The 12,632-nt window shown below is 49.3% G+C and overlaps 4 protein-coding genes across 4 annotated transcripts; 2 read left to right on the top strand and 2 right to left on the bottom strand.

The window, feature by feature from the left end:
• Positions 1-1,036: 1,036 nt before the first annotated feature.
• Positions 1,037-2,908, bottom strand: PFICI_14323 (uncharacterized protein; the record flags this gene model as incomplete). Its single annotated transcript, XM_007842904.1, has 1 exon — positions 1,037-2,908. The coding sequence occupies one exon, from the start codon at positions 2,906-2,908 to the stop codon at positions 1,037-1,039; it is 1,872 nt and encodes a 623-aa protein (XP_007841095.1).
• Positions 2,909-3,405: 497 nt separating this feature from the next.
• PFICI_14322 (uncharacterized protein) lies at positions 3,406-4,330 on the top strand (the record flags this gene model as incomplete). Its single annotated transcript, XM_007842903.1, has 8 exons — positions 3,406-3,444; positions 3,507-3,547; positions 3,642-3,657; positions 3,709-3,774; positions 3,832-3,946; positions 3,997-4,062; positions 4,113-4,191; positions 4,249-4,330. The coding sequence occupies 8 exons, from the start codon at positions 3,406-3,408 to the stop codon at positions 4,328-4,330; spliced, it is 504 nt and encodes a 167-aa protein (XP_007841094.1).
• A 598-nt stretch (positions 4,331-4,928) lies between these two features.
• On the bottom strand, positions 4,929-6,194 carry PFICI_14321 (uncharacterized protein; the record flags this gene model as incomplete). Its single annotated transcript, XM_007842902.1, has 3 exons — positions 4,929-5,145; positions 5,231-5,946; positions 6,078-6,194. 3 exons carry the CDS (start codon positions 6,192-6,194, stop codon positions 4,929-4,931), a joined length of 1,050 nt encoding a protein of 349 aa, XP_007841093.1.
• Positions 6,195-11,109: 4,915 nt separating this feature from the next.
• PFICI_14320 (uncharacterized protein) lies at positions 11,110-12,486 on the top strand (the record flags this gene model as incomplete). Its single annotated transcript, XM_007842901.1, has 4 exons — positions 11,110-11,308; positions 11,433-11,509; positions 11,578-11,954; positions 12,231-12,486. The coding sequence occupies 4 exons, from the start codon at positions 11,110-11,112 to the stop codon at positions 12,484-12,486; spliced, it is 909 nt and encodes a 302-aa protein (XP_007841092.1).
• Between the last annotated feature and the right edge of the window lie 146 nt (positions 12,487-12,632).

Raw genomic sequence — 12,632 nt, 5'->3', positions numbered from 1 at the left:
TCCGCCATCGCTTTTCTTGTGGAGCCCATTCTGTTTTCGACGATTGACCTCTCCCTTCTTGTTTTTGCCAACTCGCGACTCCTTTCAGGATGAGAAAGTTTGGCTCATTCTTTCTTTTCTCAATGGCACTCGTCTTTTGCATTCTTGTATTTGCCGCATCTCCGCGTTGTATACACGGAAATCGACAGGATGAAAAGAAAGCATGAGGCCAAGTTGCTGCCTTTTTTTCTGCTTTTGAGTTCATCCACAATCTGTCTTGTACACCATGGCATTTGATGGCTTTTCCGCCCAAGGAGTTTTCAATCTCCTTTTCGATGCATTTACACCTAAAAACATTTCTCTTCTGAGAACCAAAAACACTCGGAAAACGACAAAACTGTACCAAAAAAAAAGTTTCACTGAATCATACTTGCATTCTTCAGGCGTTTCGGCAAGATACCCCAACGGCGTACACTTTGTTTCCCTTGCTCTTGACGAGACACCCCCAAAAGATGACAGAAAAGGAAAAGTTTTCCCAGCATTTACATGCTTTCAGCGTTACGACCATCATGATACCCCCTCCCAAGGACGCGGCGTACAACCCGCTGTCTTCTCGAAAGAGAGTTCAAAGTTGTACAACCCCACAAACCCTCCCAGAGATGAGAAAGACGTACTCGGATTTTCATGAGACGTATATGGTAATGGTGTTTGACAAGAAAAGGCGCATCGATTTGATACTTGGCGTCGTGGACAATGCAAGTACCGGGCAGGGCAAAAGAAAAATGTGAACATCAATCTTTTGTAACATGGCTCGCCCTTGACTAGAAAGTCTGCCTAGAGAAAAGGAAGAAAAAGAACTGAATGGAATTTCGGGGGTCCAAGGGTAATGCTCAGAAGAGGAGGACGTTGGGCGAATCTGACATACCATAGGCTGAATGACCAAAAGTTCGCTAGAAAAAAAATATCACTAGTCTTGATCTGATGAAAAGAATGATGAATGGCATGATTGTGAACATGATTCGTAGTGTTTCTTCTCTCTACACTATTGGCATTAAGTCTATATAGCCCTTGCTGCGCGGGCACGATTCTCCCGGTTGCGCTTCTCCTTGCTCGCCGTCTTTCTACGCTTCTTCCACGACCGGTTCAAATCACCACGATGCTCCCAAAACCAATTTTGGAACTCGCTCTTAGAACTGGACTTATCGGCGGAGGCTCCGGGCGTGGTAGCATCAGTCATGGTGGTATCCTCGCCGGCATCTTCACCCTCCTCGTCCTCCTCATCCTCTTCAGCAATGTCGTCTTCTCCAAGTCGCGGCCATAAATTGTAAGATCGACTCGGATGAGCAGTATCAGGCGTGGGTGCAGCACTGCGAATGTTTCTGACCTCAAAATCTTGTTTGCTGAATGGTGTCATGGGGACTTGACTGCTGGGAGCAGCAGCCTCATCCAAATCTTCCTCGATATCGTCATTGTTTCCAAAGAAGCTAAAGCCAGCGTCCGGTTCGGCTTCTGTACCAGCGGGTCTCTTGTACAGAGCCTCGAGAGGATGCACCTTGGTAGCTGCTGGCGTCACTGGTGGGATCTGAATCGTGAGACTCGCAGCTGAGCCAGAGGACTTTGGACGAGCTGAATCATTCTTGGCCGCAGTTGCGGGACTAGTTGGGGTTTGCGTATCGACCTGGAGCCTTTTGGGCTTTTGCTTCACTGGGGATTCGTTTGAATCAGACTCGTTTTCTGAAGATGAACCGCTGCTACTTGTGCCATCGGAATCATCAGCCAGAGGGGCGTTAGTCTTGAGGGCCGCGGGAGCTGCTGCTTTTGTCTTCGTAACAGGGACTTTTGGTGCTGGTTCCTCGTCCGAAGAATCGTCGGAATCATCCGAGGATGAGCCACTACTGCTCGTTGTATCGTCGGCTTGCTGGACTGGAGTAGACTTTGTTTCCTTCTTGGGCGCAGTCGGCTTCACAACTTCATCTGAATCGCTATCCGAGTCTGAAGATGAGCCACTGCTGCTGGTATCGTCGTCATCCACGGGTGCCGGTTTGGCGATTTGTTTAAATCCGACCTTGACGTTTGCAAATGATGGCCTTGTGATGTTTTGTGATTCCACCACATTGCCCTCTTCGTCGACCCAGCCCTTGCCGTCCTCAAAAGTCAAAGGCTTCGATTCCGTCGTCGCTGTGCTCGACTTCAGGAATGTCGGATACTTGTGCGTCTTTTCAAACTCGTGCATTACAACCTGGCGAGCGCCCTTTCTCTTTTTGCGCTTCGGCTCATCCTCCTCCTCCTCGTCGGCCTTCTTGCTCTCGCTTGGGGGCTCTGGCAATGTTTGCTTGAACAGACACTCGGGGGCGTCCGTGTACTTTGACTTGACCTCTCTCTTCTTGAGCTTCTTCTCCTTCTTGCCGTCGGCATCCTTGCCCTTCTTGTTCCTGTCCCTGCGCTTCTCCTGAATCTTGTCGCTCTCTGTAACGGTCCAGCCACGCTTGATCTTGCGGTCCTGAATCACGGCGCCCTCGACCTCCTCGCCCTCCCACTTGCGCTTCTTGAACTTTTCGCTCTCCTTGAGCTTGGACTTCTTCTCCTTCTTGGGCTTCTTGACCTTGTTTTCGTCTGCCATGGCGCCGCCGTTGGGTTCGTGTATCGACTCAGGGCGGGCTTGATCAATGCGCACCTTGGTGCCCCTGAGAGTTGCGCCGTTGAGCTTCTTGCGCAGCTTGTCGGCGTCGGCGAGGGGCAGCTCGACAAAGCCGTATCGCTTCTCGGGAAGGGTCTCGAGGTTGTGATAGGAGATGTTGCGGGCTTGCGGCAGGACGGCGGCGGGGACTACGACTTTCAGAAGGTCGGCATCCAGTGGCGTGATGTGTAGGCGCGTATATCCTTCACTGTCGGACTGCAATGTTGTTTTCGCGGCTGAATCTCCGGCCATGTCTAATTCCAAGAAAACGACACGTAGAGTTCAAACCTCTCAGCTCGTACGACACGAGGCTAAAAGATAATACTCTAGAATCAAGTGAGAGAGGGTTGCGCTGACCGCCTCCTCGTCTTGTCAGATACTTGGGCGGCGGCGGCTAATTGAATGTTTGTATGACAGGCAATTCTCCAGATGGAAGGTTGCATTTCCTGCTTCTTTTTTTCTGCTTGCGGACCCACTATATTTTCTTTGAGCTCTTGGAGAATGGCAGGGGTCCAGCGCCCATAATTGAGCCCATAACCCAACTGAGAGCCGCCAGACCACTTTGGCGGGACCCCGTCATTCGTTTAGCGGGTCGAATCGGCCGAAGCCAGGACTGTGGTTAGCCGCGTCTGGGGCATTCGCTCCGCTGATCCATTGGCCAACTACAGCATGTTTTGACGTAGACACATCAAATGCACTCTTCTTTATTCCATATATCATCCGTTGGTATACTCGAATAGTCGCCCACAATGTCTCAAAAAGCAACTCCAGTCAAATTCGTCAAGGGTGTAAGTTTTGGAAAATCCAAATTTCAATCCATCAAGTTATGAAACTGACTTGATTCTCCCAGGTCTTGAAGTCGTTCATGGCCGAGTCCGGTCTGGAGCCGAGGTTAGTCGCCATTGAGCCAGATAAAGAGATATCGCCATCTCCCGCCACAAATCCTCGCCTTGTTGGAGCTGACAGAGATATATGTTTGATATAGATTGCTTGGGCCTCATGTAAGTGTCCCGTCTTGTGTCCGGTACAGACGAACCCACTGACATGAGCAGTTGAGGATTGTCAATGCCGTGCGAGGCAGAGTGGACTTTGAGTTGGACATAACCAAGGATCACACGGTTTGTCACAACTTCCAATGGAGGATGATCCGCCATGGAGACTAATGATACTTCAAGAACCGACTCAAGATCCTCCATGGAGGTACAATTGCCAGCATGGTTGACTTGGGTGGATCGCTCGCCGTCGCCTCCATGGGGCTGTATGCCACGGGCGTCTCGACAGATCTGAACGGTAATGCCCCACCCATTTCTTCTCGAAATATATCTGCTGACTTTATTCAGTCACATACTTGAGCAGCGGAGGCAAGGTCGGAGAAAAGCTTTCAGCAACTGCAGTGTGCGACAAGAGTAAGCCGCCCTTTCATACATTGTCAGGCAGATACTCACATACATGACAGTCGGCAAGACTCTTGCATACACATCCATTACCTTTACGAACAGCAAGGGTGAGCTTGCTGCACGAGGAAGCCACACCAAGTAAGCCAGCTCTCGTTTTTGCCAAGTATGTCGTTTAGCCTCTAACCCCCCAAATAGATATGTCACGCAAGCCTGGAAGTCGCAAACGGGAGAGCCATATACGCCTCCAGAGGGTGTCAATCTGGAAGATGTCGACTGATTCAAGTCCGAATTTCTACTCCTCGACCAACCATCTCATTGATGACTCCGTTCTTGGCTACTCCAGCAGGAAACATTCCCATCGCCCTTTATTACCCAGCATTGGCCAGGCGATCCTTCGGACCATGGTTGTCATCTTGCCGATTAGAGCTCCTCGTATGTCTAATGTTTGATATACAGATCCAAGTCATAGATTTTCTGATCCAAATAAAGATCGTTAATTCTCGAGCAATCTAATATCTTGAATAGAGACAACAAGTGCCAACCAATTCCTTTGCTTAGTCCATCCATCTTGTCCTAGGCAACTCGTACCGAAATATCCAATAGCTTTCGCTGCCATGTGGCTTTTTACCATTCTGATACTCATTTATTGGTTTTTATATCTGAATCAATTCAAGCAAGCATCGTTCATTGGTCTTGTGACTTTTTACTGGTGTATCTCTATAGTTAAAAAGGACAAGGACTTTTCTCTTTCCCATATACATACAATCTATGCCGCTGCCGAATTTCCAGCATGAACTCTATGAAGGATTTATTTTTTAGATCTACTGGCAACCTTGATATGAGCTGGTTCAGTCAGTCATTTTGGTTGCTATCAGCTAGAGCTCATCGCTCCAAGGGAGATGCGCCAACTCTTCATTGGTCCTGAAATTGTCATGGTCATAATCTTCAACCATGCCATCATTTTCGTCCTCCATCTCCAGATAACCTGGGGCGCATCTCTCAATAGCTTCCATCCAGAGATCAATGTCGGGCTGGTAAATGTATGGGGCTTTGGCGTCGAGAATGTCGAGTAATGGCTCCTCCATATTCGAACTATCGATATGGTTAGATTAGCAGGTGTCCCGCTGAAGACGAGACAAAATGCAGCAAGTCAATGTCCCTGAGGATTGGGACTTACCTCAGTCTATAAGGGTTTTTAAAAGTGTCACCCTCGAGCACCTCGTCAACAGACCAACCGAGGATAGTCATCTTTTCGTAGGCGTCCTTCATCCTCAACGGCCAGACTCTTCCCTCGGCCAAGACTTGTCCATTGTTGGCCAGGCGGCAAAGCAGAATCAGACCCGTGTCGAGTGCCTCCTGGTCAATCAGCACCACCGTGCTCCGCCTCCTATGCAATATCACCGTCCCGCTCCTGGTCATGGCCATGCAATCAAAGTTGGCGTTTTCGATATAGCACCACTTGAGAAAGGTGTTTGACGTGAGCAGGTTGGGCTCGGCATCGTTGGGCACGCAATAAGTAATCTTTTCGTCGTCGTCCTGCCACTGGAATATGGTGCCATTGTCTCCGTCGAGATTATACAGCATGATGCGCATCTTGGTCCACAGGGCCCGGTTCCGGGGGCCCAGGGGCAGCGGCGCAATGAGATTGACGAGCCTGACATTCTCGGCCGGCGTCCCTGGCGTTTCTTCCATGCCCGACGAGAACAAGGAGGAGGAGGAGCGGCTCCGGAGCACCTCGGGGTACCACGAGTCCCCGGCTCTACATGGGGCGCGGTTCTGATAAGCGTCGCGGTCCGACTGGCTCATGGAAGCCCACCTCTGCATGAGCTTGCGTCTCTGCCGCACTTCAAAAGTGTCATCAGTGTCCCCTGGCCCACGGCCGACTGCATTCTCCTGGTTTGCCCAAAGGTTTTAGCGAGTTGTCATGGGTGTAAATGTTATGCAGTATAGCATGAGAGAAAACATGACTCGTCGGGGCGGGTATGAGGTTGGGGGAAATTGCCATGTTACTCTTTTCAACTCACCTTGAGGAAAAGCTGCCAACCTTTGATCTCGTTTCTCAAGGACCCACGGATGGGAGTTGGGTGGAATCGAACTTCGGAAGGGACGCCGCCCGGCCAGTATCTCGCCGGATCCGTCATTGGCGCGGCGGCTTCAGAATCTCATGTTTCGGTTAATTATTCTTTTTTTTTTCTCCTACTCTGGCTTTTCTTCTTCAGTATAGTCCTTGTGCCCTGGAATGCCAGATCCGGGCCGCCCTTCATTTAGTCTAGGTTGAGCCTGCTCCTAGGAATCGGGTTGTTGCCGCGTAATTTACTCCATAATAGCGGCCCAGTAAAGAGACCCACGCGGGAACCACTTAATAGTTGTCCAACTTGATCGCATTGGATGGAAAAAACTAAATATTGTTCACAGAGACTGAAAAATTGCTGCAAAAGTGTGCCTTCATCTCACATGCTTAGCCTCATCTGGCAAGCGTTGGGGATATATGTAGTTCTGCTGATCAAGTTGTTAGGTTGGGAGAAGGCGGTATCACAATACGGTGAACGAACGACATGGAAAATGTGTGTGGGTGCTTGGGTGGTGCAAGTCGCCTGCCACTCCTCCGGTCTCTTTCAAGTTTTGCATCACTTGTAATCACCTTCTGCGGCCTGCTGCTCTCATTCAAAATCGGGCCGAGGGACAGAGCATTGAGAATTTCCCTTATGCCCGTCAGCAGTGTTAGTTGTGAGGTAATTGGATCCTTCTTGCCTACATGCGCTGGAACACTTTATGTATTGTAGTTCCGACAATATTTGCGCCGAACATGCTGCGTCCGAGACCGACCGCGTTTGGACCTGGTCCATTCTCACCCGACCCGTGACCTTTCTGCTTTTGCCAGCACATCATAATCAATATAGCTCATAAACTGGATGGCCTTGCATGCTGAATTGAATATGCCTCTGTATGGACAGAACCGAGGCAGTTGTATTCGAAACGTAGGAGACGCCTTGGATGCTTCCAACACGGCGAACGTGCGCAACGGGCGGCGCCAAGTAAGGTGCTGGCCGGTCCGAGGCTGTATGCGTCTGATGAGGTAGCGCAGTGTGACTGACTCGAGTGGTAAGCTCGAGCTTTCGATGATCATCCGATGTCACTTGCGAGAAGCTGTTCATCCATTGCTGGCTGCAGGCTCTCCGGCCAACGCCAGGCTGCCCGTCGACATGTGTCGTCACATATCAACCTTGTCAAGTTGCGATTCTGAATACCGGGGTCAATTTCTGCGGGTGGGTGCGCATCTGGTCTATCAAGCTAGCTTGGCAGGCGAATTAGGAAATAGCGATAATACAGTTCAAGGGTGCAGGTGACACGACTTTGATCATATTGGAAGAAAGTTTGCAAGGAACCAGTAGTCTCTAGCACTATCTAGATCTACATTAGACAATGGTCTTTCTCTGTTTTCGATCTCTACTTTTGCAGTCTAGGCAGGAAATGCACTTTGGACGAGGCATAATGGTCAAACGGCACTTGGAAACGACAGTATTAGACGATCACAGTTGTGTATTTATTCTCAAAGAACTACGTCTTTCTAATGAAACACCCTCCCTCCACCTGATCCTCGATCGACACCCGTCCAAAATCTAGCACATGTTGTTTGCGTGAAACTGTTTGCCGAGAGGATTTGACCACAGACAATTGTCTTGTCTGCTAGTGATGCGATGAGGCGAAGCTAAGCTTCGAAAGATGTGGTTGTGGTTGGCTTATTTGCCGCAGCCGGAGCAGGAGCAGTTTCCAGAGCTGCAAGTGCCTGTGAAGGAGAGGGCGAAGTCAGTAAATCTGATGATTATAGTTGGTGGTTTTCTCTTTTGCTGCCATCGACTACCGCTGAATGGGAGGCGGGGTAGGTGTTGGCGGCGGGGTAAAGGCAGATAAGAAGAGGGAGGGGTTCAAGCTTACAGCTAGAGGAGCCAGAGCATCCGCAGTCACCCTTCATTTTGATGGTTTGGTTTGTGATTTGGGTTTGGGTTTGTGTGTATGTAAGTGTTGTAGACAGAAGTCTTGATCTTGTCAGATTGTTGTTTGATGTTGTGATTGTGAATGGTAATTGTTCGAGAGAAGAGTGGAAGTCCTGTCCCTTATATATCCAATGAGACCCTGAGTCGCAGCTGATTCCTTGGACTCCACAACGTCATGCTGTCCAATCAAAGTGCCGCCTTCTCTGCGCGGATTGTGCGTACTTTAGCGTGGATGCGCGGATTCCGCGTAGTTTAGCGCATTGATGCACTGCTTCCTCTGCGCCTTTTGTGCGTGAAAAGGTTACATCGGACGATTTCTTACAACAGTTACAATCAACTAATAATACAATGGAGGCAAATTGCCAGGTAGCTGTTCAAGACTACTGGCCCAGGTAGATATGCCGATTATGCCTGCCTTGGATGGTATTCAATGTTGTTGAAGTATTGTCAAGAACTCCTACCTAGTACCTGGAATTCAAATGCTATGCTTTCTGGACCCTTAAAAATTGAGATACTAATGCGCCAACAAGACAAAGCCAAGGGCACATGGCACTGGAGTTTAAGCCGTTACGCTTTAGCGTCATCGCTCCTGCCGTGTCTTTGCTCTTTGTCTTGTCTTTGAACCATAGGTACATACTTACTTGTGCGACGCTGGTGGCAACTATCTTGTGTCATCTCACTCGCAGTTCCTCAATGTGTATCATCTTGTCCAAGCGAGCCGAGCTCAAATGATCTGACGTATCCAAGATACATGCTCAGTACCAAGTAGCCTTATTAGCAAACGCCCGGGACTATCACCCGATCATGTACAATCAAGGTAATCTCTAATGATCGCCCGGACCGTCTGTAATGGATCATCATCTACGTACTGTGTATAACATCCCCACCTTATTGATTGAGTATAATCAATTTCAAAGAGCGTTTTCTTTGTTACTCTGCTTTTCTTGTGCTACACTGGCACACTGTCCATAATAGTTTGTCGCTCCTTCATGGCCGCCCACGCCACGCGCGCGTTTCTTGTGGCGTGGTTGTCAGCCAGTCAATCCGCTCTGCCTTCATCTCAGCTCTGGTTGTGACGCCATAGGGCGCTCCTGCCTGCCTGCCTGCCTGTGGCCAAGACCCCAAACATCACTGTAGATCATTTACTAGAAGTTTACCGGAAACGTCCATCTGATCAAAGGCTGAATTCTTATGGCATGTATCGCTATCTTCATTCAGTGTACGAATGCCCGATGAGAGCTACCTTGAATTTATGCTTGGTGCTTCTTATCGCACCGATTGAAAACCTCCACATTCATTCATCCTCTTATTCCCGACACAATGTATAATTGACGAGTACCTACCAAGAAATGCTACCAATCAAAGCCATCGATGAAGAAAGCGTTTCCAAGGACTGATTTCATGTATGTACAGCTCATACAGGCGAGTTGGCAATAGCTTTGCCAGCATTCGATGATTGTTCGACAGATTCCGGCCCCCATGCGACAGAAGCATCACATTGCAGATGCGTTGCTAATGGAGCAGGATTTCATTCGACAGAAGTAAACCTGCGCCCCCATGTTTCCATGCGAGTCGCCACAATAGCTATGCTCTCCAACATGTTCATGCAAAAGTGGGAGGGGTCCCTGCCTGCAATAGGTGAGCCGTTTGACTCTTTTTGCAACCCTCGCAACCTTCAACGTCTTATTCCTCTAGGCAACTGGCAATCGCAGTGGTGTTTGCCTCAGGCGACGGAACGGACATTGCTGTTGGCACGCTCTTCTCTGCATTTTCAGCGTTAAAATCCCAACATTGATCGGCTCAACGATTATTTACAAACTTGCGCGTGCGCAATGCGCTTTCTACCCGCCAGCCCGCTTGGATGTCTGAAACCACTATTCCAAGTTCCACCCGCCCGCCAGGACTACATACAAATCCTGGTCCCTCCACTTACTGATAACTTCGGCGGCAGTAAACGGCCTTCTCGGCTATCAGGCCTAGATCCGACGAAAATCGTTGCTCTTGGCTGCCAGCCAAGTCTCTAGCATCATCTAGCTGCTAGCTACTTTTTCTCCCTCAGTCTCGGATCCTACAGGCTTTATATAGGAACATGGATAAAGTGCTGACATAATGGTCTTGTTGGCTATAGTGTTCCACTCGCTTTTACAACAGGAACATGCCTGACATGATTTTCCAGGTCAGTCCTATCCTGACAACTTTTTTCAGTCGAGAACCCCACATTGGATAAGCTGCTGCTACTCGCTATCGATATCCTGGGCATCATTTCAGCTCTTCTTATTTGACCCTGTTCATCAACTTCGTGCTGTCGTCGTTTAGAGCGGGTCTCTGGATGACTTCAACCAGCTTGCAACGTCCAATTTTGTTCCGTTATAAAAAACAACACTAACATGACCAACTGCCGTATCCCACTCAACTTCACTAGGAATAGGGCTGATAGTTTCCCGGTGCTACACTGCTGTAGTGAAAAAGCATAGTACGCATCAGGAATATAATAAAGAAAAACAATGGTTCCATGCACATGAGGTGTTGGTGGTTTAGAGATGGGGCATCTATGCAGGCAAGCGGCTCAGCTCATGGATTATGACCTTTCACCTACGGCCTACAACCCGTCTACAGGCCTTCAAGCCGTGTGTCACGCGCGAGTTCCCCGGCACTGGTTCAGATCCTTCTGACTTTAGGCCCTGTCTATCGGTTCCTTCGTCAATTTCTGGGGGCCAAAATATCTCCAACAGAGGCAGTAGTTGGTTGGTACGTGCCGCTGGCGCGTTATTTTACCCGTCGCTGTGCGCCTGGTATTTGGATAACACATGGTTACACCTCCTTCTCCTGCAAAGCCGGCATTCTACACTTATTCATGCTTATGTTTGGTGCTGGCAATTATCTGACAAACGAAAGAATACTGAACATTTCTTCATCTTTCTCTGTCAATTTATAAACGTTTTTTTCATGGCCACCCGAGTTGAATCTCCATGAGCAGCTAGTCTAGGTGTCCGGATCGAGCGACTACGCGCTCATCGCTTAGACTGGCGGCCACCTTGAGCTCGTGTACAGGATCACGACCATGGCTCCCGCCTTCTTCCAAGACCCGGAAGAGGTCGTGTGCTTCTTTGTTGTTATCTTTGCGCCCATAATCGTGGCTGGATTAACTGCGCTCCGCTTCGTCGCCACTCGTCGTGCGCATCGCAGCCCTGGGCTCGAGGACTATATGGCTCTACTCGGCCTCGTCACCTTTGTGTTGTTTTGCCTTCTTTCCTTGGTCTGTAAGTAAAATCACGTTCCCGTTTACTGGGTTGATCAAAGGGCCCCGTGTCGATGCCGGCCAGCCTTTAGATCCCCGGAAATCATACCATAAAGGTCGACGCTGACTGAGTCATCTCTATACAGCAACGACCTATGGGGACGGGAGAGCGTACGACGTCGTCGCTGCAGAGGACCCAGAAAGATATGCAAGGTTCCAAAAGGTAAGCAAAACCGTCATCATCTGGACGCGGATAGCGCCGTCGCTTATTTTGAATAACCAATGTGCTAGTTGGTCTTTGGAGCCCTGATCGCTTTCCTGTTCAATAGCCTTTTTACCAAGCTGAGCATTCTGGCACTTTTGCATCGCATCTTTGGCATCAAGCAAGAATATGCCGTGGCCATCTACATTGTCGCAGCGTCGCAGATAGTCTGGCTTGTCGCCATGGTCATCTTGCAAGCGGTCCAGTGTCGACCGACTGCGAAATTCTGGAACGTCACTCTCGAGGGACATTGCATTCGCGAAAGCGTCGTCATCTTGATCTCGGAGATTCCCAACTCAGCGTCCGACCTGGTCGTTGTCTTTCTCGCCCTGTGCATGCTGCGACCCATCCAAGTGAGCAGCGCGGCCAAATGCAGGCTCAATATTTTGTTCAGTCTCGGTTCCATGTAAGTTGCTTGCTGGCCAGGAATCTTTCATTCTGACTGATACCTCACTGATTCACTTGCTAACGCATGGTTCACTGTTCAGAGTAGGTCTGCTAGGCTTCATCAAGATTGGAGTGACGTATAATTCGGCCAAAATATGTACACATTTCTCTTCCCCAAATCGTCTCGCGAGGGGACCTTGCTGATGCTCCATCTAGATGACTTTAGTCCCGTCGCGGTATTCTCAATGATACAAAGCATTCTGGCCATGTTTTGCTGCTGCGCACCGGCTTACAGCTCCATTCTACCAGAGAGGTTCTTTTCGCGCAAGTCGCCCTGGAGTTTTTCAAGCTTGCCCGATTGGAGGCGAGGACTTTCGGTACAGAGTAGTCAAACTCCACGCAACATGGACTACAATGGTGGAGGATCGGCGACAGACTTGGACCTTTTGGAAGCCCTTCATGAGCCTAGTAACGGCCAGTTTCAGGGTGAAGCATCGTACAAAGGCGACCATTCCACCAAAGTAAAAACGTCGCCAAGGCCTGACGTGTAAATCGGCAGCGTAGTCGATGTGAGATGAAAACAAGAAGTGCATTACACGAGAAAAATTGGGCTTGTCACGGAACCTGACATGGCGCCAAGGAGTTACCAATCTATGAATTATAACATTACAAGACAAATTACAACTACGGCGTCTTG

This window comes from Pestalotiopsis fici, assembly GCF_000516985.1.
Source record: "Pestalotiopsis fici W106-1 unplaced genomic scaffold PFICI_Scf_12, whole genome shotgun sequence".
Taxonomy (NCBI): Eukaryota; Fungi; Ascomycota; class Sordariomycetes; order Amphisphaeriales; family Sporocadaceae; genus Pestalotiopsis; species Pestalotiopsis fici.
The sequence above is the reverse complement of the archived record's forward strand: the minus strand, read 5'-3'. Positions and strand labels throughout refer to the sequence as shown.